The 25,473-nt window shown below is 56.3% G+C and overlaps 1 protein-coding gene across 1 annotated transcript; it reads right to left on the bottom strand.

The window, feature by feature from the left end:
- Nucleotides 1-1,072: 1,072 nt before the first annotated feature.
- On the bottom strand, nucleotides 1,073-23,533 carry ANKK1 (ankyrin repeat and kinase domain containing 1). Its single transcript, XM_047691600.1, is given in 17 exon segments — nucleotides 1,073-1,194; nucleotides 2,019-2,183; nucleotides 2,572-2,719; nucleotides 5,539-5,604; nucleotides 5,673-5,914; nucleotides 5,917-6,030; nucleotides 6,033-6,526; nucleotides 6,528-6,555; nucleotides 7,508-7,544; nucleotides 8,135-8,153; nucleotides 8,155-8,251; nucleotides 9,379-9,428; nucleotides 9,662-9,813; nucleotides 10,912-11,132; nucleotides 11,135-11,229; nucleotides 15,199-15,383; nucleotides 23,483-23,533. Coding segments are annotated over 17 exon segments (2,286 nt in total).
- Between the last annotated feature and the right edge of the window lie 1,940 nt (nucleotides 23,534-25,473).

Below are 25,473 nucleotides of genomic sequence, written 5' to 3'. Positions count from 1 at the left end.
ACACTCAGCCTACAGAAGATCTTGCCTTGGACGGAAGCTTAAGCGCTCATCTCATCATTGGAAATCTTACGAGGTCACCCTGGTTTCTCAGCTGCGGGATTGGAAGACATACTAAGAGAGGAGAGAGAAGATGGAAGAATGGAGGAAGGAGGGAGGGAAGGAAGGAAAGATAGAGGAAAGAAGGAAGGAGGGAGGGAAGGAAAGGAAGAAGGGAGGGAGGGAGAGAGGAAGGATGGAGGAAGGAAAGAAGAGAAGGAGGGCTGATGGCAGGCAGACAGGCAGGCAGAGAGGGAGGGGAGGCAGGCCTGGAGCAGTTTGGGAAGGTGCTGAGGGGAGGAGAGGGGAAGAGGGCAGGCAGGGGCGGGAGGCGGGGCAGGGGAAGGTTGCCCACAGCTGTCACGAAGCCTCCAGGCTTTCTGCCAGACAGCAGAGTGACAGCTAGAGGGGGCAGGGGGAGGGCCGGCTCCACCCCCTCCCCCCTCAACTCTTCAGGGGCAGAGGGATAGGTGGGGGCCCCCAGGAACTCTGCGGTGGGAGGGGGCAGCCCAGGCTCTGCTCTCTCCCACGAGGCCACCTGACGGGGGCCCTGTTTTGCTCCCCGCCTTCCCTGTGCTTCTAACCCGAAGCCCATCTTTCTCCCAAGAATGACTTTTAATTGGTAAATGATCTGCCTTTATAGCCTGTGGTGCCTCACAGCCATCTCCCTCCCCACCGTCCCCCAGCGCGGGGTCAGACACAGCTGGCACTTGGCACATGTCCTCGCGCATGTCATGTCGCTGAGTGACTGCAAGTCTTCAAAGCTTCAGGCCCTTACTCTTCTCCTAGTGCCTTCTGGAGGAGTCCCCACAGGCCACCAGCCAGGGAGACGTCCTGGGCACTGGGCAGGCGGGTGATGCAGGGGACACTGCATTTCCTCCCTCCACCCACCGCTGGGGTCCTCGGTGGCAATTTCTGGGGCAACCTTTGTGCTCCAGGCCCTGAGCAAGGTGCTAGGAGTGAAACAGGAACCGGGGACGGGACCGCGGTATTTGCAGAGCTCCCGGCCCCGGAGGGCGCTCATCCAACAATCTCACTACAGCCGCACAAACTGCACATTCGCCACAGCAGAGCCCTGGCTGGGGGTGGGAACGCTGGTCACGTAGGTGACAACAATGACGCGGCACGCCTTGGTGTGGAATTGGTGAGGGCAAGAGGCTGATGGCACAGAGGACAGCCTGAATGGTGGGGCAGGAGGCCCCTGAACGAAGTGACTGCCTGTCCTACTTCCCCAGGGGTCTCAGAACAGGGACGGTCAGTCATCTGCAAGGAGGGACACTGAGGACTGGTCTGCCTTGGGGAGCAGTGTGTCCACCTATCTGGGATCCCTTCCCACCCCATCCCTGTCCCACAGACTGCGTGACCCAGCCTTGTGTCCCCTACCTCATCGCCCTCCCAGGCCCCAGGACACAAGCTGCGTCTGTGGCCATTAGCTCCCATCCTATGCCTTGCCCCCATGACACTGCCCTCTGCGTACCCCCGGCATCCGTCCACAGGGTCCCCTGTTACAGAAGAAACTTCTCTCACAGGGAGGCCGACTGCCTGGACGGCAGGCTGGCTCCTGAGCCCAGGGTTCCAAATCTCCATCTTGCACTGTCCACTCTGTCTCCTGACCAGCGCTGAGCACGGCTGGAGGAGGCTGGTGTGGTGAGCGCATGTCTACCAAGGTGGGAAGACAGAGAAAGAGAAAGCATCTGGGACCAGACTTTCGGGTCCCTTGAGTACCTGTGAATAGCCTGACAGCCATTTGGGCTGCAGAGCAAATGAGGGGGGGACGGGTGTGTAGAGAGGGGAGTCGTTTCTAGAGGGGTCTTAGTGGCAGATCAGAGTCTGGGCGTACCCTCCTGCCAACCAGACGCCCCTCGCTCTGCTTCCGGAGAAGCCGGGTTGGGGAGGTGGCAGGCAAGAGACCAGAGCATCTCTGGAAGGGACGGCTTCCACCCTGGCTTTGGGGGCCTGGTGGCACAGTGACAAGAGGGCACCTGGTCCCTCTGTGCCACCCGAGCTCTGCGACCTGGCAAAGGCAGCAGGGTGAGTGCCGCTGGGGAGAAGCCTGATGGAGAAGGCATCTGGAGAGGCCTTTTCCTTCTGGTTGGAGGCCTGGCGGCTCTGAGCCCATGCTGTGGCCCCTGACTCCTTCCTGAGACCTGGGCATGCGCAAGAGGCCAGAGAGGGAGGTGGGCTCCCTGGTGCCAGGGGATGGGGTGCTACCGTTCGGGGGGGGGGGAGGGGCAGGGGACTCGGCACAGAGTTCGGGCAGGCGCATGCGGGTTTTCCCGGGTGGCCCCAGCCGCAGACACTGTGTGGTCACATGAGAGTAGGGTCTTCCCTCACCAGAGCATCCCTTCCTCACCCTACGCCCAGCTGGAGGGTCTTGGGAGCGTACAGTTCATTCGGACTTTACTCTGCTCACAAAGTGACAGCAGTTCCCCACTGCCCCTTCCATTGAGTCCGAGGTCCAAGCTCTGGAACCAGGATGGGCATCAGGGTCTCCCCGAGCCATCAGCTCTCCGGCTGCCTGCACCCCCAACCTACTTGCTCGTCCACATTCCCTGGCCTCTGGGGTCCCTGGCCCCAGCCCCTCTAGTCCAGGCCCTGCCCGCCGCCTGCTGTGTCCTTGTCCTCCTTCCACGCATGCATCTTCCAGAAAGCCCTTCCTGTCTGACCCGCTGCGCCTGGGAGCCTGCGGGATGAGGACAGGTCAGGGAGCTTAGGGACCGTGTGGTCTACCAGTGCGTGTGGCTACCTAAGCTTATTAAACCACGCTGGCCACATCAGGTGCTCAGTAACACATGGGGCCAGCGGCTATCCTCCAGAACAGCCTCGGACAGAGCAGGCTTCCACCTTCCCAGGACGTCCTGCTGGACAACACTGGTCTAGAAGGACTCCTGGGTGAGCAGTTCAGGTACCTTTCAACTACAGTAAGGGAGAGAGGGTGATGGACAGACTTGTGGAGGGGGAGGGAATGTTCAGTTTGGGGCCTTTTGAGTTTAAGGGGCCTGTAGGGTCTCCAAGTAGAGATGCCCAGAAGGAAACGAGGGAGTTCCTATCCTCAATCTCCCCAAATTCCCCTAAACAGGGTTTGAAATTCAACTGGAGACCCTCTCCTTGGGAATTTCAAGGGCCTCAATGAAATCCAATTTTGAACATGCCTTGGAAATCTCTAGAAGGCGCCTGTGTTGCAGTGGGATTCAGGGTAGATGCTGTGTGTCTGTGTCTGGCTCGGGCTGGCTTGAAAAGGGAGAAAAAGGTGCTGGTAGGCGATGCAAGGGCGGTTGGCCAGAGCTGGCCTGAAGCCATGACCTCCACTACCTCTTGGAAGAAGCGGGTAGAGAAAGCAGCGGTCTGGGAATCTCAGCCTGGACCCTGGGATCAGGTTAGTGAGCTGAAATGATTCCCATGGGTAGTCCTGGCCCCATTCCATGGGATCCTTGCCCCTTATAGGACAACAGGCGCAAAAGAATCGTTTATCTTTCCTAGCTCCTTTCTGCAAGGTCCTTCCTCAAATTTTTTCCAAGAGGATAGCCCAGACACCACTGTCCCCCAGTGCCTCGCTCCTGGCCGTCCCCATGGATTGATCTGAGCTCACTCGGCTTTGTACACATAGCCCCACACCCGCCCTCTGGCTCGTGCAGAAGAATCCTATACTGGGAGCCAGCGTGCAAGGATCACGGATGGCACGGAGCCCTCTCCCCTTCCCCCTTCCTGCTCTAGCACGTTCTAGGGAAGACAGAACTCCCAGGGGGACTTTCAGCTACGAGTCTTGCCTGAAGCCCAGTTCCAGGAAGAACATGGAGAATGGACTGGGCGGCCAGCAGGGAGTAGGAGGATGGAACATTCTGCTGAGTGTCACCTGCAGTGATCCTCAGGAGTTCCCGCTCATCCAGGCAGGAGAGGAAAACCCGGGCTCCCCGGGGCTGCTGGCCAGTGATTACTGTCATGGTGGTGCTAGGTGCAAGGAAGGAAGCAGGGAAAAGATATGAGACATCAGCCTGGCGGCTCTCCAGCTCAGCCAGGGAGATTCTCGGCTCTGCCTCTCACCCCATGCGGACAGGAGGCCCTAGTCCAGCCCAGCAGGACCACACGTGGAGGTGGGCCCACCATGTGGCTGGGGGTGGGAACTGGACAGTAGCTGGGGCAGAAGGTTCCTTTTCTCTGACAATCAAAGAGTCGGAGGGGCTGCTCCAGCAGTGCAGAGAGGTGGAGAGGTGCGGGATGGGATTTTAGGGCACCCATTCTGCCCCCACTGGAACCTCCCACCCTGACCCGAGGTCAGCCATTCCCGGCAGAGCCAGGGCAGAAGCAGAAGCTGGTTAGTGTGAGCAGCCCAGCCCTGCCCCAGCCTGCCCCACAGCCTGGAGGACGGCCAGGCTGGCAGCCGGGGGGCCAGGGAGTGGCCCCAGGGGAGAGCACCCGGAGCTACAGCTGTCTGAAGGGACATCCTGTCCTGGAGCTCCACACCGAGCCCCAAGAAGTCATCCCTCACCCTCCTCAGCCCCTCACTCCCCACAGCTGCCCCTGTCTCCTCCTGCTGCGTGAACCTGCACACATACCACATCCCACAGTAACACTACTGGCCCCAGTGGTCGGCCCATCTGCAAAGAGAAGACTCAGATCCACCGTGTTACTGACCTCAGGGTTGGAAACTTGGCCGTGTAATGAGACACAGTGAAGGGGTGGGGAAGGGGGGATGGAGCACCCCATGGAGGACTACTCGTGGGCGGCGGGAGTACAGCCTTCCTTCCCCCGCCGAAACCACATGGGAGACCCAGGCACTGGAGCCAGGGCCACCAGAAGGTGTGGTCTCTGTGGCAAAAGGGGGCTGGCTAGGGCTTTCAACAGTAGGCAGAAATTTCCTCCCAAATGTGAGCTCCTGCCCCTTTTGAAAAGCATTTGCCTGGCTGGCCAGGCCTGGCTTGAGATGGGGACCAAGTCACATAGGGACCAACTGGGAGGGAGTATGTCCCTCTTCTCTGTGGTTCCCTGTGAGCTCAGGGGCGAATGACAGAAGGTGGCAGGAGTCTTGGGGAGGAAGAAGGAAGAGGGCTTGGGTCCCAGTATAGGAGGAGGAAGAGGGAGCCCCTGGCTCCCACCCAGCTCCCACCTCAGCACTGGTTTCCCCCTCCCTCCAGGGGGAGACCGCGTTTTGGCTTCCTCTCAAGGTCCAAGGGGCAGGTGGCAAGGACAGGGAAGGGGCCCTGCCGGCAGCCCAGCGTCACTTCCCCAGCCCCTCTCCCTCCCAGGGAAGGAAGAAAGCCCCCCCTCCCCCGTTGTCTGGCTTTCTGTCTGTGCTCCTGGCTCATCATCACCCAGAAGGGCCAGTGAGAAGGGCTCCTTGCCCTCCAGGAGGGCGATTGTGCTCTGCTTTTGGCTCCGGAAGGCCAGCTGTCGGGGTGCACAGCCCGCCCCGTCCCGGATGCCCAGCCGGGCACCAGCGCAAGCAGCCCTTTGAGGATGGCCACGTGCTCTTGAGGGCTTTCAGGTGCGCGGGCATCAGCCCACCTTGCTGCGGGCATGGGCATCTGCGTGGTGCTCCAGGAGGCTGAGGACGCTCAGGAAGACGCCCCTCTGGACGACCAGGTGGAGGGGTGTCCAGCCCCCCGCTTGGCTGCACTGGGGTCAGCATTACACCACACTAGCGCCAACGCCACCAGCTCCTCCCCGTGGCGGGCAGCTAGGTGCAGAGGTGTCCCCTTCATGCCTCCGGGAGCTCCCACGTTTGCCTGGCTCTCTGCCAGCAGGTGGACAACCTCCAAGGGGCCCTTGTAGGCTGCGAGGTGCAGGGGGTTCCAGCCCTGCCGGCTCAGTAGCTCAAAGCCGGCCCCATCCCTGAGCAGCACCTCCCAGGCCAGGCACTTACCCCTGGTGGCCGCTGTCTGCTCCGGTCGAGGGCATCAGGAGCCGCCCCACTTTTCAGCAGGTGCCGGATGGCCCTCACTTCGCCTCGCTCCACCGCCAGGGGCAGGGGCGTGCTCAGGTTTCTCTGCTGGGCTCCAACTCGGCCCCCGGGCCTGTCGGCAGCTTGACCAGGCTGGCATGGCCGAAGTAGACAGCCACGTGCAGAGGGGTCCTGCCCTCAGCCTCACGCAGGTTGGGGTCAGCTTGACGGGAGGCCAGAAGCCGTGCCACATTCTCAGAGGTGTTCTGTGTGGCCAGGTGGGGCGGGGTCCACCCTCGCGCTCCTGGGTACCCACATGGGCCCTGTGGTCCAAGGGGTGGGGGCGCGGGGCTGTCACCACCGCTCTGGGCTACAAAGGGCAGCGGGGCCCAGCTGTCCTCCTCTGCCAGCTTGGCATCCGCCCCGTGCTGCAGGAGCAGGGTGCAGAGGTCGGGCTGCTGGTCCTGCGCAGCGATGAGGAGGGGCGTGTAGCCGCAGGTGCTCTGGCCGTCCACGTGGACCTCGTGAGCTAGCAGCAGCCTCACCTGTGCCCTGCACCACCGGGAAGTGAGGGGAGTGACTTTGTTCTCGCAGCCATGCAGCTCCTCGTCCCAGGACGTGCTTCAAGTAGTCTCCGGAGTCTGCTGGGGGGAAGATGGGGTTGGAAGGAGGACCTCTGGGCTGGCCGCAGGTCATCTCGTCCAGCCCACTGCCTCCTGCAAGTGCCAACCAGGAACAGAGACTCTGGGAGGGGGGCAGTCTCTCCTGCTATCACAGATCTCTGCACAGCCTCCTGTGTCCTGGAGGTCGGACTCTGGCTGCCCGTCTGTGCGGAGGGGGCAGAAGAAGGGGCAGAAGAAGGCCTGGGAGCAAACCCACGCTTCGCACTGCCGGACCTTAGCTAATTCCTGCCCTCTGTGAGCCTCCAGATCCTGATCCACAAAGGGGCCAACAACAATGCCCACTTCGTGCCACCGTTGCGAGAACAGCCTGGGTAGCCAAGAGCTTTCAGGGGTGTGCTTGGCACAAAGTCAATGCCAGCTGAAAATAGGCTCTATGATCTTAGCAGCTTTGGCTGCTAAGGCTTCCTCCTGCTCTACCCAAAAGTGTATCTGGACTAAAAGCAACAATTTCCAAAACAAACAAACAACAACAAATATCCCTGCCCAGGTCAATTACCGCCCCACCCCCAACCCCCCAACCCAGCCGGCAAGATTCTGATTTAATCACTCTAGGTGGCCCAGGCATGGGGCAGCTTTCATCCCCCAGGTCATTCTACAATGCAGCCAGGCTGGCAAGCCAATGCCTGCGACCCTCCCCACCCCACCCCACCTGAAAGCCAGGAGAGGAGTCAGGCCTTCTAGAAAACACAAGCCTGGAGGGGAAGCAGAGCCTGACCCCTGAAGGCATGTAAATTTCTGGAACCTGGAGCCAGTGTCTAGAAAGGGACGTACCAACTTCTGATTTGGGACGAGCAAGGCAGAGGGTTGGGTCAGGGGTGGTGGGCAGGGGAGAGGTGGAAAGGGTGCAGTTTGAGTCCACTTTCTCCTCCCTGGGAATTCTCCGGTTCCAGCAGTGGCTCTGTGGGCTCACCCTTGTCTGTTAGCTCTTGGCTGACCTCAACACTGACCTGGGCAGAGGGAATCAGAAGACAAGGGGGCAGATTAGACCAGTGAGGCAGTTCTGGTCTCTATCCTCCTCCACTCCTTCCCTCTCTCCAGCACCTGTCCTAGGAAGCCCCTCCCATGCCATTCCCGACGACAGCTGGGTCTGCAGGAAAGTCCTGAGCAGGGGAGAGCCTGCCAGAAGAGGTGGTCTGGGGCCTTGACTGCCCCTTGGACCATGTGGAGTACAGGGTGGCTGGCCCCGTGATTCGGCCAGGAGGCCCTGCTAGCCCACGGCTGGTTCCCGTGTTAGGGAGTGAGGAAGCTGGGGACACCGATGCCGGCGTGAAAGCCCGCAGGCAGGACTCTGATGAGTCCTTCTCAGGGACTCTGAGCCACAGCCACCACTGTGCAAATTTGGAACGGTTGTCCCCAAGTGGGCTGCCTGGCACGGCTAGCAGTGTGGGCTGGGCTGGCTCTCAGTCCCCATCTGCTCCCTCAGCCAGGGGGACCTAGAGAAGGACAAGCCCACGCATCATGCATGCGGTCCCCCCGCCTCCCCCACCCCAGAGGTCTTACCCTTATGGGAGATGCCCCCCCCCCCGCACACACGCACCTCCCCAGGCTGGGGGAGACAGCTGGCAGGGCACTGTCCTGGCCAGAGCCTCGCTCTCGGCGTCTGCCATAGGACCCTGGAACAGGGAGAGCAGCATGTCTGTCTCGACTGTGATGTCTGCTCCATGAAGGAGAAAGACAGAGATGGAAGCAACAGGCTGGCCACCAGTCTGTTCCCCATTTTAGACACCCTAACGGTCCCTGTGTTCCCCCCCACCCCAAAACCCATTCCTGGACTCACATCCACCCACACATGCACCCTGGGAGAGCTGGATCCCGGCTGTGGCTCAGCGAGTCCACATTTAGCAGATCCCTGGCCCTCTGAGGGTCAGTCCTTTCCCATAAATGAGGGGACAGGACTAGGTGGGTGATCTCTGAGGGCTCACAGTCACACAGGTGTGTGTCTCCACAGTCACTAAAGGGGTCTGTCCATGCCCATGATCTCGCCGTCTGGGAACATTTCACAAATGAGGGTGCTGTGGCCCCTGGACAGAGCCCGGCTAACCGGAGGACTCAGAAGCAGGAGAGCCAGGCCCAGACCCTGCCGGTTTGGGTCTTCCCCTTGACCTCCCATGAGGGTGCACAGTGACCCAGAGAGATGGGCTGCAGCCCTCAGCTGCCCCCTCCCCCACTGCTCTCCTCCAGCACCAAGATGTGAACTGTGCCCCAGGGCCACACGGAGCCCTCAGGAGTGGCCCAGGTTTCAGCCACCACCTCTCCTGCCCCCTTGAACCTCGGCCCTTGCTTCCATGCACTCCAGCCCCAGCCAGCTCCCGAGTTCCTACGACAGATCAGGCCAGACAAGAACCTGGGAAGCAGAGCCTCTTCTTGGGGTCCCAATCCCACAGCATCTCCTCAGTTTACTATCTTCTGGGCCTCACCTGGCCACTCGTCTGAGACAGGCTGCAGGGAGGGATGACAACGGTCACCATGCTGAAGGGGAGGCCCAGGCTGTGTGTGTGCAGGGTGCCAGGGCCAGAGCAGCAGGCTGGGCAGGGTGGTGGGCGGCTCTGGGGATCCCCACAGGGGTGCACACAGTAGGGGCAACATAAATGCGCCATGAATAAACAGCTAGGTTACAGACTGAGATTCCAGCAGGGGAGGGAAGAAGGAGGGGGTGATGGGAATCCTTAAAGCATATGCTGCTCCCCAACCCAAAGCCACCACTTATCCTGCCCCTGCAAGCCTTTAGCCTCTCTCAGTGCCTTCCGGGACCCCACCCGTGGCTGTCCCACCGTCTCCTGCCTGAATATGGTTTCTTCTGAGTGAGGAGTTCCCAGATGACGATCCCAAAGCTGCAGACAGGGCAGAGTGCTCCTGAGTCACCTTTTCAGATACCCATGGTCACCCCACCCGGGAGGCCCCATGGGTCACACCTTCCTGGGCAAAGCCCCTCCAGCCAGAGTGCCCCTGCGTCCTTCCTCCTCCCTGTCCCGAAATGCCCTTGGGACCAGGAGGTGTCAGGCCGGTGGTGATAACCAGCTCCCCCAACCCTGGGAATGTGGCATGGAGCCCAGTCGCCTCTCACCTGTACACATCGTACTTGGGTCCTAGGGCCTTGTTACCTTCCAAGGACATCTTAGGAGGGCTGTAGCTGACGGTGCCCCACAGCGCTGACCTCTCCATGTACTGCATCTGGATGGACTGTTCCATCCACTTGGACAGGCCAAAGTCCGAAATCTGGGAGGAAGCCACCGGCAGGGGTAAGGGAGCAAGAGTCTTGCCTCCAGAAACCTGCCTTGATCCCTCCCTGTCCCACAGCCTCCCAGTGGAGTGGTTAAGGGCCAGGGCCTCTCCCAGCTCTGCCACATGTGACCTTGGCATGATCTCAGACATGTTACTGATCTCCTCGGACCCTCACCTTCCTCATCTATAAACTGGAAATAACAGGAACACTTAGTTCATAGTGCTATTATAAGCATGAAATGGGGGATAAACAAAAAGCATCTAGAACAGAGCTGGGCGCACAGTAAGTACTTAAGAGGTGTTGCCATTAGCCAGAGGGGCTGTGGATAAAGTTGCCATCTTTGATGAGCTTCTGTTCATCCACTTCCAAGGGCCCTGAATACACCATGTGTGCTTGTCCCCCACTTTGCTTCTATCCACGGACTCATTCACAGATCAGCTAGGCTGGGAGCTGAGAATCAGGCAGCAGATTAAGAAAGATGAGACCCCAACACCCATTACTCTCCCAAGTGCTTACTCAAATAGGGGGTATAGTCACTAATGAAATAGTTTCACAAATGACTGTAGACTTAATGAGTGCGGTTAGCAGTCTGAAGAGTCAGAGGTACTGTGAGGATATACAACAGGGGGCTGTTGGGGTAGACCAGGGGAAACCTCCCCAAGAGGATAGTGTTAAGCAGAGCACTGAAAGATGAGCATGACTTGCTAGATAAAGAAGGCAGTAAGGGAACACTGTTCCTGGCACTAGGGCTAGAATGTGCAAAAGTCCTGGGGCAAAAGAGGGTGGCACATTTTAGGAACCGAAGGCCATCATAACTTTTCTGGGGAATCATCTCATTTACACACATCCCCACACAAAGCAAGCAAGGGGAGGGATGGGGAATATTCTACCGACAGTAGAAACAGAAGCCTGAGGTCCAGGGGGAGTCATTGCAGGCATCCTGATACCCAGATTCAAGCATCAGACTCCACTGCTCATCTCTTCACCTTCAGTACTTGTCCATGAAGGGAGTTACTTTAAACTCTCAGCAGGCCAGGCAGGCTGGCTCACCGGCGGAGAGTCTGGCGTGGAAAGGGTGCAGGGAGGTCAACTGGGCCTTTACCTTGCATATTGCTATCCAGGAGGAGGTTGCCTGGCTTGAGGTCCCGGAAGAGCAGGGGTGGCTTGATGCTATGGAGAAGGCTCATGGTCAGGCTGATCTCCGGGGCGATGTGGAACTTGAGCTGCTGGGAGAGGCTGTGTGTGGGCACCATCTTCTCCAGGGAGCTGCTGGCCATGAACTCCATCACCGTGCCCAGGGGCTCCCCGCACACCCGTAGATGGACAGGATGTGTGGAAATTTGATCTTCTCCATTTTGGCTGCTTCTTCAATGAGAAGCTCCACATGGTAGCTGTGGGGAGGCGGGGCACTGGTGGGGAAAGGAGATGACCGGTTCATTCCAACAGCGGTTAGCAGAGAACAAACGAGGCTTCGTGCCAGGCTGTGGAGACCCCGAGAAGCCTCGGGGGCCGGCAAGGCAGTGCAGGAGGAAGGAGAGTCCTAGAAGGAGGCCCAGCAAGATGCCCACAGTGGGGCCTGGATGGCCAGAAGCGACAGGACAGGAAGGGAAAGAGTCTGCTGGCTCAGGACAAAGTCCATTCCACAGAGGCGGCCACGAAAAGCCCCACCCCCCCATTTATTCTGCCACTTGTCCATGTTTGCCTCCCCCAGGAGATCACAAGCCCCCGGAGGACCAACATCACACCCCATGCTTGTGTTTTAAAGGCTCGCCTATTGCCGTTTGGATTATGAAAGTAATATAGATCCTTGTAGAAAATCAAGGGCGTACGGGGAGCTATATAGAAGAAAATTAAACCATCCTTCCAGAGCTGGCCTCTGCTCATATTTTAGTATCTTCTTTTATACATACATGTGCAATGAATCTCTCTCCTTTGCGCTCCTTCCTCCCCTCCCCCTATGCCTGGCCATCGCATGGTGTGGGCTGCTTTGCGATCTGCTCTTCCAGTGTGAGTGGCATGGGTCTTGCTCACATGGCCATTCTCCCGAAGCAAGGTCTGCAATGGTTGCACGTACTCCGTTTTATGGATGGACCGCAATCATCCCTCTGGCTTCCCACCCCTGCCCATTGCATGCACGGCCCAATACATCTTTGTTGAATGGAACAGAAGTCAAGACTTAAGGGAAGGCCTTACAGCATAAGCGTTTGCAGACTCTTGTTAGGTTGACTGTGCCAAATGACCAGTAGATATGCAAATTGTTGAGATTGTTTGGGGATTGCGGGGATGGGGATTAAGGAGAAATGACATTTTTAAAAGCACAGCATTTGCAAAGCTGCTGCGTGGGCCCTGCAGTCGGAGGCTGCCAGGAATGCGCATGTAGGGCGCCCCGGGAAGCCAGCCAGAGACTGCTGACCTCCAGAGAAAGCACCTGCTGTCCCTCGCCTCTGGACAGGGTTGTCCCAGGTTCCCCTTGCTCTCGCCTCTACCTCTGCGGACCTTCCTATCTGTCTCCTCTTGTCCCTTCCATTTCCCAGGAACTGAGACACCTGTCATGGAGGGGAAAAGCCAGGGATCTGCCCTGATTTCAAACCCCAGTTTGACCACTTATGCTCTGCATGACCCCGGGGCCAGTAAACTCTCTGGGCCTCAGTTTCTTCACTGTAAAATGGGAACACCAGTTGCTTGCCCCAGACACCCAGACTCCTTGCCCCCATGTCCTGTGTCTGCTTCTCATCCCTCCCCACCAGCCCCCATCATGGGGTGTCTGGTCTCGATATTTCTCTGAGCAGCTGTTGCTAAGGCGTGCAAAGACCCTCTGCCCCAGGGCTACAGCCTAGGAAAGTTTTCAGGTCTCGGTAGATCAGCCAGTCCTGGGCCAGCCCTTGCCTTCTCATTCGGCACTGTCTCTTACCACCTCATAATCTGTCATGGTCCGGGACACACAAGTTAATATTTCCAGATCAACTGTTTTCTTGGAAGATCAGATTGTTCAACTTTCTTTAGGTATTTTCATCAAGAACATGTCAGGAGGCTGTCAGTGTTATAGATAAAAATGATTTATTTCTGTATTATTTACTTATTTCCTGTCTTCCTCTAGATTCCTTCCTTCCTTAAACTATAAAACTTCATGAGGTTGGGACTTTGTTTCACTTAGTTTGTGCCTACAGTGAATGCGTGTCATTGCCGTAATTAGGACTTAGAACAAATGACTCACAAATTTTCATATTGTTAGCTCAGACCTTCACCTGAAATCTATTTGACAATTCTTTTTGGCTGTTTAAAAGGCACCTTACACTCAACCTGTACGAAACCGAGCTCTAGAATTTCTTCTCCCAACCTGCACATCCTTTCATGTTCCCTTTATTAATTGTCAACAGCATCATTCAACAGACACCAACTACATGCCACGCTGTGGGGATAGAGCGGTGAATGGGCATGGGCTCAGCTCTCATGGAACAGACATTGTATGAGCCTTTGTTCCTCTGGGCAAGCCAACCTTCATGTTAACCTTGACACTCCTCTTCCTCATCATGCCCCCCAGACAACCCAGCACCAAGTCAAGTGAATGTTTATGTCCTAAATACTGCATAATCCATTCCTTTCCCTCTATCACTACGTAGAAGCTGGATGGCAATCATCTCTTCCCTGAATAATGACAACCCTTTATTGTGGGCCAGCAGCCACTCAACCCTTCCAATCCGTCTTCCATCCTGCAAATTTGATCAACTCCTTTTTGTCACACACCCCTAACGTGGTTGCAAACTCTCCAGTGGCTTTCCACTGCTCCCTCTCTCTCAACTCCAGCCTCAACAGCCTCTTCCTACCCTTTCACTTACTATATCCCTCCTGCCACAGGCCCTTTGCACTTTCTGCTGCCTCTTCCTGGAAAGTTTTCTCCACTTCAACGACTTTACTCACACTCATCCTTCACTCTTCCGTTCAGCTGTAATCTTGGGGAAGCCTTTTCTGATCCTGGTCAAACTCTATGAATAAGCTCTCACAGAACCATCAATCTCCTTTGTTGCTCTTCTCACAGCAGCACATTTGACATCTCCACGTGGAGTTACCTGACGAGTGTCTCTGCCCCCCAGGCTGCCAGCTCCAGGAGAACAGGGCTGTATCTGTTTGTACTCTTTATATCTCAGAGTCCAGCACAGCAGGCGACACAAAGCATTCATCCACTGAAGGAATGAAGGAAGAGGTATAGGGAGTCCAGTGAACATGCTTAAAGCTGCCAGTGTAGTCACTCCCACTCAGCAGACATCCATCATCATTAAATCCCTTGGCCCGTTCCCCCAGAGGGTTCCCAGAACTTGGGACGGGAAAGCCGTTGTCAGTGCCCAACAATACAGTCTCGTTAATGCCATCTGTGTCCTTTCGTCCTTCACTTCAAAGTCTGAATGATGTGGACAAACCCTAGAAAAACCTGACTGTACCCCAAAGCCAGCATGAGCGCGTGGAAGGAGGAAGAGGGTCAAGTTGTGGGCTGTCTCGTTTTGCTCGAATTCACGAAGCAGCTGGAGGGCCCAGGAATTAGAGGAGGGGCTGTCTCGAGTGTGGGGGACCTGAGGCTCTGTCTTGGGGATTTGCATGGTGACCGAAGAGAACACGACATCCACAGAAGGTGCCAATAGGAGATGCCCTCACCAGGCCCTTTGACTGATGGCCTGGGAGTCTTGGGAGAACGACGCAATTCTCTCACGCAGACTTCACGTCCTTAGTGTCTCTCCTTCAGGGTTGCAAGAGGGGGTAAGCGCAGGCCACTCCAAGCAAATCGGATGGGAAGGAGACTGGAGCCCATGTCAGTGGGAAGGCAGAGACAGGTGCACGCAGCGACAAAGAGGCAGCCAGGAGAGAAAGGAGGGCCGCCCAGGGTGGGCCACACCGCACCTGGTGGAGGGGGCCGGGCGGGGGGGCCTGGAAACAAAAGCAAGGACAGAGCCACGCCTCCCCAGCTTGACTTGCCAGCAGGACCTAGCCGAGGTCCGGCACACAGACTGGGCAGGCTCCAGTCCCCACGCCTCCCCTGGCCTGCACTGCCACGGCCACAGGACAGAGAGGGAGAGCATGCTTCTCCACAGGTCACTGAGCGTCACTGGGCCAAGTGCCTCAGACTCTGGGCGGGCCCAGCCGGGCCTGGCGGAGACCCTGGGGCGGATCCACCCAGAGGGCCAGCAAGGGCAGTCATGCCCACCCTGACACCCAGGAGGAAGGGGGCCGGCCAGTCTGGGCGGTCAGATGGGCCCAACTGTTTCTGGAGGGTAGTTCTCGTCCCCCTCCCCGGCCCTCTGTGCATTCCACAGAGGGGAACGGGGGCCTAACCGCGCTTCAGGCGGGGACACAAGCTGCCAGGGCCGCGCCGGGGTCAAGCCCCGCACCCCTCCCAGGGGAGCTCCGGCTGTGCCCTCCGGATCGAACGGCGCAGGCAGGTACCTGGCGGCCTCCGGCTGAGGGCACCGGCGGACTCGCTGCACCTGGAGCGCGGGTCGAAGCCGCCGCGGGCCACACGGCGCCAGGCGCCCTCGAAGTCGTCGCGGGTGACCACGGCGAGGCTGCCCAGCCGCTGCCCCAGGGGGCCATGGGGTCAGAGGCGGCCCGGCCCCTCCAGGCCCCGCATCCTCCATCCACACCGGCCCCGGGTGCACGTGAGGCTCAAGGCTGGGCTGGTGGCGGCTTCCTGCCTTCCCGCCGCTCCGCCCACGGGGTGGGCACGGCCAGGTGCCCGCCTTCCGCCTTCCCGCGAGGAGGGGCGGAGCCTGCCCTGCGAGGGGGCGGGGACACCCAAACCTGAGCCCTGGGCCCCAGCAGCCATGGGGCCCAGGCCTGAGCCTGGGAGGAGGGTCCGTTCCCCCTGGAGACACCCCCCGCCCCCTCAGCACGCTTCCTCAGTCTCAGCCTTCCATTGGTACCCCACCTGCCACCCTTGGGGCTACAGGAGGTGCTTGGGGAGGAAGGTGTCCTGAACGGGAGCCCAGAGAAGACAACCCCCCCCATTTCCACCCAGCCTTAAGTTGGGAAGTTGATTAATTTATTCTTGCTCACATGTACCAAGGGTTTCTGAAGGGTTGAGGACTGTGCTAGGGGTCTCTGCTGCTGGGTCTGGGGACCGGAACCCACCCCTCCCCCTCCACTGGAGAATGGAGTCAGAAAGTTGCAATGGGGATTTTTCTGGTCTGAATTTTTTGACTCCACTGGCCTAATGTTACCTTTATTGTTGGGGTTTTTGTTCTGTCTCTGTCAACCAGTCTTGGTGTGCTGAAGGTCACCAAGAAGGGGTCAGCAGGGACAGTAGGGTGAGAGGCGGGGTGCCTGTCTGCAGGGAGCTCCCTTTCCTGACATTGCTGTCTGTCCCACCCTTAGAGGGACTGGCACCTCCTTCGGGTTTGGCTATGGGGGAGGTGGACTCCTTGGCCCAGTTACTGGGATGGCTTGTTGCCAGGGACCAGGGATGAGGCTCAGACTTGTCATTTACTGAGTATTCACTTTGCGCCCACTCTGTCCACAGTGATCAGCCCACACACTATCTCATTTAATCTATGCCCTGAGCTAAGTACTATGGCTATTCCCATTTTTACAACCTTACAGGAGCTAAGTAACTTGCCTGTGGTCGTGCAGTTGGTAATTAGATGCCCCAGGGCTTGAATCTGGCTTGTCCCTGGCCAAGGCAAAGGCTCTTAATGCTGTTAAGACGGCCTTAAGAGCTTTGATAAAATCAAACATGGACCCTCAGACTTGAGGCTCATTCTGGTGCGGTGCTGGGGTCATGGGCCCCGAGGCCAGGTTTGAGCAACAGGGACCCCCTGCAGCAGAAATGAGCACTTGGTGTTCTGTGATGGTCTATCCTCCATCAACCCTCAGGCCAGCCTGAGTGTAGGTGGGGCCCACACTGCAGACAGAGCTTTGACTAACATCTCTCTGTCAGGACTTTGCCCGAGGCTAAAAGATATCTTTGGAAGCTGTGCTGGTAGAAAGGTCTGCATTCACTCTAACAATTTCCGCTTCTGGAGAAACTGATGGGTTATTTAGTCACAGTGGAAATGAATCTTTGTCTCTGCTTTTTTTGGCAGGAAAGAAGGCAATGTGTCCCTAGGGCTGTTGAAAGACTTTTCCACCAGTAAGAGCAGACTACACACGTGCCAGCACATTTGCATCTGAGTATGGAAACTTGGCACATAGGGTGCCGCAGATGGGACTTCAGGCCAAGAAAGGGGAGCCTTTGGCTTTCATCCAGCCCTGAGCTAGCCTTTCTCTCCTGGAAGAGTTACCCAGGGATGTCCCAGAAGAGAAGGAGTGATGGGTGCTCCAGGGAGCACTCAGTCAGGGGGAATTTGGAATGGAGGATGTCCCCTTTCCAGGCATCCAATGGTGATGGTGGTGTGGAGAGCCAGGGCTGGCTTTTCACAGAAACAAAGACCGGTTTAACAGACAACAGCCTATGGATATTTCCAGAATGATGATGATGTGGGAGCGGGTGGCCAAAGGAGGTTGAGTCTTTTATGCCTTAAAACACAAGGGCAAAAGACTCCCAACTACTTAGCCTTGTAAGGGAGAACATGGTCGGGAAGCAGAGACTAGGTAAGGGACTAATGGAGCTGGCTGCAGGACAGCCAGACAAGGGAAGGAGGGAATCAGATCACATTTTCCTGCGCCAGCCTTTGGTGTAGTCTGAGTGTCCTTCATTTCTCCCCGTCTCCTCTCCCTGCTCAATGTATGCCCATCCCTGCCAAGTCCTCCTTCCAGCTTAGGAAGCATACAGCTCAGAAGGGACCCCTTCCAGGGATGAGTCTCTGACCCCTGTGGCCTTTGCTAGACTAAAAGTCCTAGCTCTGACTAGCTCCAACGTCATGTGATTTTGTGTGTGTTCACCCCCTTTCTCTTGAGCAGACCCCCGTTGAGAGAAGAAACTGTGTGTGTCTGTCTTCTGCATGTGCCCAGCACTTACCCCACTGCCTGGCACGTGGTGGACACTTGACAATGGAAGCCACTGTTCACTATAGTATTTTAGCCCAAACCATTACCACAGTGGGAGGTGGAAGGGGGTGCATGGAGAGTTTAAAACCAGACTTCACACCAAGCTGGCCCTTGTGCAAGTCCCCTAATGCCTTTCCTTGCTAAATGTTAGCATTCAAACAAGTATTTATTGAGCACCTGTCCCGCGTTGACACTTTTCTGGGTTCTTGGTCACATCAGGGCTGGGAACTAAGAAAAACTACGGAGTTCACATTTTGGTGGGAAGAGAGGTGGAGTGCAAGCAGTAAACAGTATGTCCTTATAAGCAAATGATAGAGCATGTTAGAATAATATGTGTCTGTGTCAAATTGTGGAAAGAAAGGAGCTAGGAGAAATGGGGCGGGACAACTCAACATTTAAACTGATGCTTTCAGGGTAAACAGAACTCAGGCAGGATGAAAGGGACCAGGGGACAGACAAGGGCCCCTTTGGTAACAATGACAACTCAACTTGGCGGAAGCAGAAAGGGGGATTTATTATCTCCCATAACTGGGAAGCCAGTGATAGCCTTGGATACAGCAGGATCTGGGGGCTCAAAATAATGATGTCAGGACTCTCAACTCTTGGGCTGCTTTCTTCTGTTGACACCGTTCTCTGAGAAGCCGAGGACGGTAAAGTCACCAGCACAGCTCCAAAGTCATCCCCTATTTCCCAGGGCAGCATCAGTGAAGGAAGAGCTTCCCACACGTCTAGACTGAGCCCTGATTGGCACTCCTCGGGTCACGTGATCATCTCTGAACCAATTAGTAAGATGAAAGGGATGGACAATGCTGTGATTGGCAGGTCCTGGATTCTATGTTTTCTGAAACCGGGGTTAGACTCAAGCTCCTCTTGAATCATGTGGTTAACCGTGGCAGAGGAGTGGTTACCCCCAGGAAAAATCGGGGAGTCATTACCAGAACAGGAAGAATGGGTACAGGGCAAGCAAATACCAATTGTCCAGTCTTCACAGCAATGGCACGTCAGAGGCTGGGACCCAGAGAGGTCAGCTGATGGCTCCAAGGTCATAAACCTGGCTAAGGCAGGGCTGGAATGCCAGCTCTTGGTCCACACCGGTTTCAGAGTGCCCTCAGAAAGAAGCCTGTGGGGGTCACCTTTCCTAGCCTCTTACTGCTGAACGAGTGATATTTCCCAGCCACCCCTGCAGACAGTGATTCTCTTTTCTCAATGACTGTGGTGACGGCAGCACATAGCCCAGCTATTTAGAAAGTCCTTATTCCAAAAATACTATCTCTACTTCAATTCCTGACCTGAATTTGATATGATTCTGACAAGCGGGGTTGGGAGTGGGGGAGGCACATATTCCTTTATCACTTTTTAATGATCCAGAGTCTCGGCTGTGTGGCCCAAGCAGGACCCAAAACCGAGAGCACTTTAAGGGAGGCGGGTATCCCCAGCAAACATTCAAGGAAGAGGTGAGAGCAGGTCTAGCTGCAGTTGTCAGACATCATTCATTGGTGCTCCGGGAGCAGGGTCGGGGGAGGGGACAGGTCTCCCCTTCTGCTGATTGGGTCAATGGTGCACACCAAATTGCTCCTGATGTGTATCTAAACTGCCCTGGGGGGGGGGGGGGTAAAAGTCACAGCTGAGTCAGGTAGAAACAGACCTAGAAATACAACTAGGTAGGAGAGGGTCTGCTTCATCAGACACTATCCCTCCCTTTATAAACTGCTCTAGCACTGATCCCAGACCAAGGGAAGTCTGAAGACTTCCAAATGCTTACCTTCGCTTGAAGGACACCAGGCACGCCCTCCCACCCCCATACCTAGACTTTAGAGCCATAATCCCTGTAATCCAAGGCCTGGGGTTTGGAGAACCATGGCCCTCATCGGATGTTTCTCTAATTCCTCATGCCAGGTGCATGGATCAGGGGCCAAGACCACATTAGAGCCAAGAGGAGCTTTCTGCTGTGGCTGATTCCCCCCCTCACCACCCCCTGCTCCGATGTTGCTCTGCTCTGATTATAATAGAAATGGGGAAGAGATGTATCTAGTTCACTCAAAGGCATTTGATACTATCTTGCACACAGCTTGGCATGTAGTAGGTGCTTAATAAATATTTATTGAATGAATGAAGAGCTTTTCAGGATCAAGATGTCTTTTAAATGACCTTGGCTGAGGAGCCACTTAATGGAAGGACAGGCTCTAGGCTCCCCAGTCTGAGGGTGAACAGCAGTCTCTGGCTGGAAATGCAGGCACCGTCCCAGAGAAGGTGTCCTGGCGTGCCCCCACCATCATCCCACGCCTCCGGTAATGTGTGGCTCTAGATCGGCCGTGAAAGTAATCCTTTAAAGTGGGGAGACTTAAGCTGTTATCTAACTGACCGCTGATGGATTAGAGGGGCTTTCGGATAAAACCTTAAAGGGTTTAGGGTTTCGCTTTCCACTTCACGTTCAGGGAGCGAGTGAGGACTGGCCACCTCCCTGTGCTGCAGCCTGGGCCAGAAAGTTAACGAGAGGAGGGACAAGGCTGGGCAGTGGGCAGCGAGGTTCGAGGCAAAGGCTGGATTTGGGGCCTAGTTCGGCCACGATTTCCTTGGGAAATTCTGGGCAAGACATGCAGTCTCTGAACTTCTGTTTCCTTGGCCTCAGACGGGAAATAATGACTGACTGACCGGGGTGTCATTGGCATGAAGTGAGAGCAGAGGCATGAAAGCCCTTTTGAGGGAGTTGGAAGTACTTCCCTGTGGGGGGACATGTGCGGGGGACAGACCACAGGCTGAGGGCACTGCTGGAAACCCCAGGACTATCTCGGTGGGACCACGAATGGGGTCTTTGCCTACATTTGCTCAGAGAAAGTGCCAAGGGGACTGTCATGTCCCACATCCTAGGACTGCTATGAAGGACAATTGTGGTCACTGCAAGTTCTTCTCTGAGGAGCAGGGGACCCAAGGGCTTGGGAGCCCGACGATGGAATGTTATGACTGAAGGGAAGCCACTGTCACTGTGGTGACGGGGCCAAGCACAAACTCCAGGGCGTGCCCTCCTTAGAGTGAGATTAATAAACTCGTTCTGTACACACCTAATTCTCTTTTGCTTGTCCTCAAAACTTCTCACAGCAATCTTCCAGGTATTCCAACTAGAATTTAAATTCTAGTGGTTGAGGCAAAAAACATGAAGACACAGAAAATATATCTGCAGGAATGAAGTATTTAAAAGTGCCTCACAGCCACGCAAGACTGAGAGAAAGGCGGGTGGCGTGGGCTGCATGCGCCCAGTAGGGCTGCTGTGTACCTGGAAGGACCCTGTGCCATCCTGGGCCAGCTGCTTGGTCCTAAGTGTTCTCATCAGTAAAGGGAGAATCATACAAGAACTCACCTCGTGAGGCAGGCTCTGAAAGCTGGTGAGTACTCAGTAAAATTACCTGCTATTTTTATGATGTCGGGGCTCGGAGAGTGGGTAGGATTTCGAGAGGGAAGGGGAAGGTGTTTTCAGTAAGGAGGGGACAGAAGCAAGAGGATGGGAATGAGCAGAATGTGTGCAGGCAAATACCTGGGAGCTGGCCCAAGGGAACAGAGTGCGTGGTGGGGAGTCCCCATCAACAAGTGTGCCTCAGGCTCCGTGAGATGCTGAGCCCCACTGTGAATCCAGGATCAGCTAGCTGACCTGGGGCCAGAATATGACTCTAAACCCAGGCCAGCTTTAAGGCTCAGAGAGATCACACTGAACGGGCCATGTGTGATTTTACCAATATTATTTAAATAAATAAATAAATACATAAATACATAAATAAATTTTTTTCCAGAGAGAGAGAGAGAGAGAACCACAAGCAGGGGAATTAGCAGGCAAAGGGAGAAGCAGGCTCCTTGCTGAACAAGAAGCCTGGTGTGGGAATTGCCCCCAGGTCCCTGGGATCATGACCTGAACCGAAGGCAGGTGCTTAATCAACTGGGTCACCCAGGTGCCCCTATCAATATAACTTATAGGAAAAAATACTTTGGGGGGTATTAATAGGTACGCTTATTTCAAATTACACCTAAAACCCATGAATCATAGCTCTTACATGCAGCATAAGAAGTGCGATCAATCCTACAGTAGTTCAGGTAAAACGACAGCAGTGCTTTATCGGCAAAACTTCAGAAAAGTAAAAAAGTGCTACGTTCTTACCATCCCCACACCCACATGCACCCCGCGACATACAGCCCCCCACACGAGCACACTCCCCAGCAGGGGAGTTTGTCCTTGATCCTGTGGGCGACAGTGCGAAGGTGGCCAAGAGGGGATACATCACAAGCCGAGTCGGGTATGAGAGGATTACTTGGGCTGCAGTGTACGGGGGGCTCCGAAGACAGAGCGGGGACAAGGGCCTCGGCAAGGAGATGGTTCCCGCGTGGCTATTTCTGAGCTCCTCCCCCCAGAACCCGAGCATACGGTGTGGAGTTCCCACCAAACGCTTGTCTCCAACCCCCAGGCTCGCCCGCGCCTGCCTCCACCCTCCTTGATTCCCACCAGCCATCCTCACCGGCCTGGCTCTCGGCTTCCGGAGGCCAGTCCATACCCTGGGTGACACTTCTCTATCCTCCACCTCTGCACAGAGTCCCTTACCAAGTCCGCTGGCCCTGACAGGACTCCTCATATGTAAGAACTCTGGACAAGAGCACAGAGGCCTGGCCAGGCAGGGGGTGCCCGTGGCAGCAGCCGACTCAGTATAGTGACTGCCACGGTGGCCACCGGTCCCTGCCGGCTTGCTGTGTGCCCAGCCCAATGCTGGGAGCCTTCCGGAAATCATCTCCTCCAAGCCTGACCTTGCACCCACCCCCACCTTCTAGGGACAAGGCCATGGAAGGGCTTGGCAACACATGGAGGGTGTGGGGTTAGGACAGATGGAGCTGGGAGCTGGGCCCTGAGCCCGGGCATCCGGACCCGGAACGGGCACTGTGGCCACCATGCCTTCTGCTTCCCCAGGCCTCCTGTGAGCCCCTGCCCTTCCCTGCACCTGCCTCTGGGAGTCTTGATTTCCTTATTTGTAAACGATGCGTCGTGGGCCAGACACGTGAATTGTATTTAGCTAGCGAATTCAGATGGATTCCAATAAAGCAGATGCTGGACTCGATGGTCCCTGAGCTATTTTCAGCTAGAACATTCTAGAAACCTTTGTCCTCATCACCCATTGCAGTATTTCTATCTTGTGGGCCTTTGATCTGGCCTACGTCCCCACTGTGTGTGGACCAACCCATTTCACGTGTGTGGAGACTCGTCTCTCTGCGGCAGGGAGAGGCAGGCTGCTGCGGGAGCGCATGTGTGGGCGGACTGTGGCTCCGGGGGGATGGGGCCTCCACCAGCAGATGGAGCGGCTGAAGATTAAAAGCGCAAATGGGAAGTTGGAGATGGCCATGTGACAGGGCGGCAATGCTCAGGCTGGGCTGGAGGGCACGTCTGGCCGGCAGACACGCTGACACGCTCACACGGAGCAGCGTCTCTCAACCCACCGGTGGCCAGAGCTCAGCCCGGAACTGGGCGGACCCGAGGCTGGCGTCTCCGGGAGCACGTTGGCAGCCTCCCTCCTCCCCCACCCCGGGAGAAATCTGATCCTGACCTCTTCATTTTGCTGTTTTGAATTTGAGATCAAATTAGAGGTCTCGCTTTAAAAAAAAAAAAAAGATCTTTAAAAAAGAAAAAGGTCATCGAGCTGGTGGCAGTCAGCTGTCACTCACGCTTCCTTTCCAGGGCACTCGGGGAGGGGGGACTACAGCCCCTGCCGGCATCTCGATGAATGAGCGCAGTCTTTGGAATCAACAGGTTTTCCTGATTCTAAGCTGAGGACAAACTGCAAGTAACAGGGAGCATCTGTGTGGCAAGGGGGTTTGGAGATCCCTCCTATGTCAGGGCTCCCAGCCCCCTGCACGCTGGGCCCCGGGCTCATGCAGGCCCTGGTCACACACTCCTGGCAGTCGGCACCGTCACACCACCAGTAAGCACTGCTCAGAACCCCACCTGGCCCAGGCCATCAGACCTTGATGCCCTGAGGTAGTAAAGAGCAGGTTTCGGGGGACCCTCGGGTTTGCAACCGGGCACAGGAGAGGAGGTCAGGCCAACAACAGCCGGATAACTGTTCGCCTTCATTGAGATGGGGGTACCTAGGAGATGAGCAGATTTTGGTGAGGATGGGAGGAGGCAGGTAGTGAGTTCATGGTAATTTCCGACCTGAAATAATAGTCACCATGAAGTGAACGTCTTCTGAAGTGGCCAAGCACTTCATGTATGTTATTATTCAAATCCAAGAACTCTGGAAGCAGGGACAGTGGCTTCCATCTTATAGGGAGGATACAGAGGCTCAGAGAAGCTAGCAAACTTTCCCCCAAGCCGTGCTCCCAACTGGATGAACATTCACGGGAGTGAAATTCTGGCTCCCGTACTGACCAGCTCTGTGATCCTGGAAAAGAAGTGCTTAGCATCTTTCTACTTAGTTTCTTTACGTATCACGGGGTTTTGCGAGGCTTCCCCGGGGCAGGGTCTAGAGACCCCCGTTACAGCGCCTGGCACAGAGCGGATGCTGAGAGAGTGGACGTCACTCTCTCCTTCTGCAGGCCTGCAGGTCACTGGCCTAAGGCAGCCTCTCGTGTGGGGAAAGGTGGAAGACTGTAAATGTCTTCTTCACCTCCAATGACTCCCCTCTTACCGGGCCCTCTGAAGAGCCCCTATTTTGAAGGCAGTTAGAAAACAGCAGGAACATCATCTGGCTCTCTAAACCGAGAAGTTCTTGGTAACAGATCCTCAGGAAAGTGCTTACAAAGCCATGTCCTGCTCCTTCCACTTAGGTCCTCCCAACATGTGACCTCAGTCCCGCCTCGCTGGCCTCTGGAACCCCGGCCTGCTCGTTGTCCAGGACGGCTGTTTCCCATCCATCCCCTGGCCTCTGGAACCCCGGCCGGCGCGTTGTCCAGGACGGCTGTTTCCCATCCATCCCCTGACAGCTCCGTGGTGGTGACAGGTGCTTATGAAGTCCCACACCGGCCCCACTCTCTCTTTTTTTTTTTTTTAAAGATTTTATTTATTTGACAGAGAGATCACAAGCAGGCAGAGAGAGAAGAGGAAGCAGGCTCCCTGCCGAGCAGAGAGCCCGATGCGGGGCTCGATCCCAGGACTCTGAGATCATGACCTGAGCCGAAGGCAGCAGCTTAACCCACTGAGCCACCCAGGCGCCCCGGCCCCACTCTCTTTAGGAGAGACAACCCCGACTCCTCTGCCTGTGGAACCAGCAGACGCCTTTCCCAGAGTAAGCCGTGGCCCGCAGAGTGGGAAGGATGGTGCTGGTGGCTCCTGGTGCAGCAGGAACCCCTTCTCCAACACCCAGTTCATTTTTTCCATCCCGCCTGGGAGTTCTGGAGGAGGGCGCGCGCCAGCGGGGCCAGACCAGGGAGGGCTGGTTCTCGCTGGAGATGAAGCCTCCTCACCCCCTGACCCCCTCCACCCACCTCTGCCTCAAGGAGGGAGCTCCTGGGGCAGCCGGGCCTCCTCTAAAGCAGGGAAGATGACTGCTTGTGGCAGGCACTCTGAAGCAGAGATAATAATATAATTTGACATTCCCCACTCTTCGGGGAAGAGATTACAGGTATAATAGCCATTTTCAAGAGCCAGGGAGGAAGGGCGCAGCCGAAGGCTGGGAGGCGGAGGGGCCTGAACCTCAAACCAGAGGAGCCGAGCG

Source organism: Lutra lutra, chromosome 10, assembly GCF_902655055.1.
Source record: "Lutra lutra chromosome 10, mLutLut1.2, whole genome shotgun sequence".
NCBI classification, from domain to species: Eukaryota; Metazoa; Chordata; class Mammalia; order Carnivora; family Mustelidae; genus Lutra; species Lutra lutra.
Note: the sequence above shows the minus strand (reverse complement) of the source record. Positions and strands in the feature narration are given on the sequence as shown.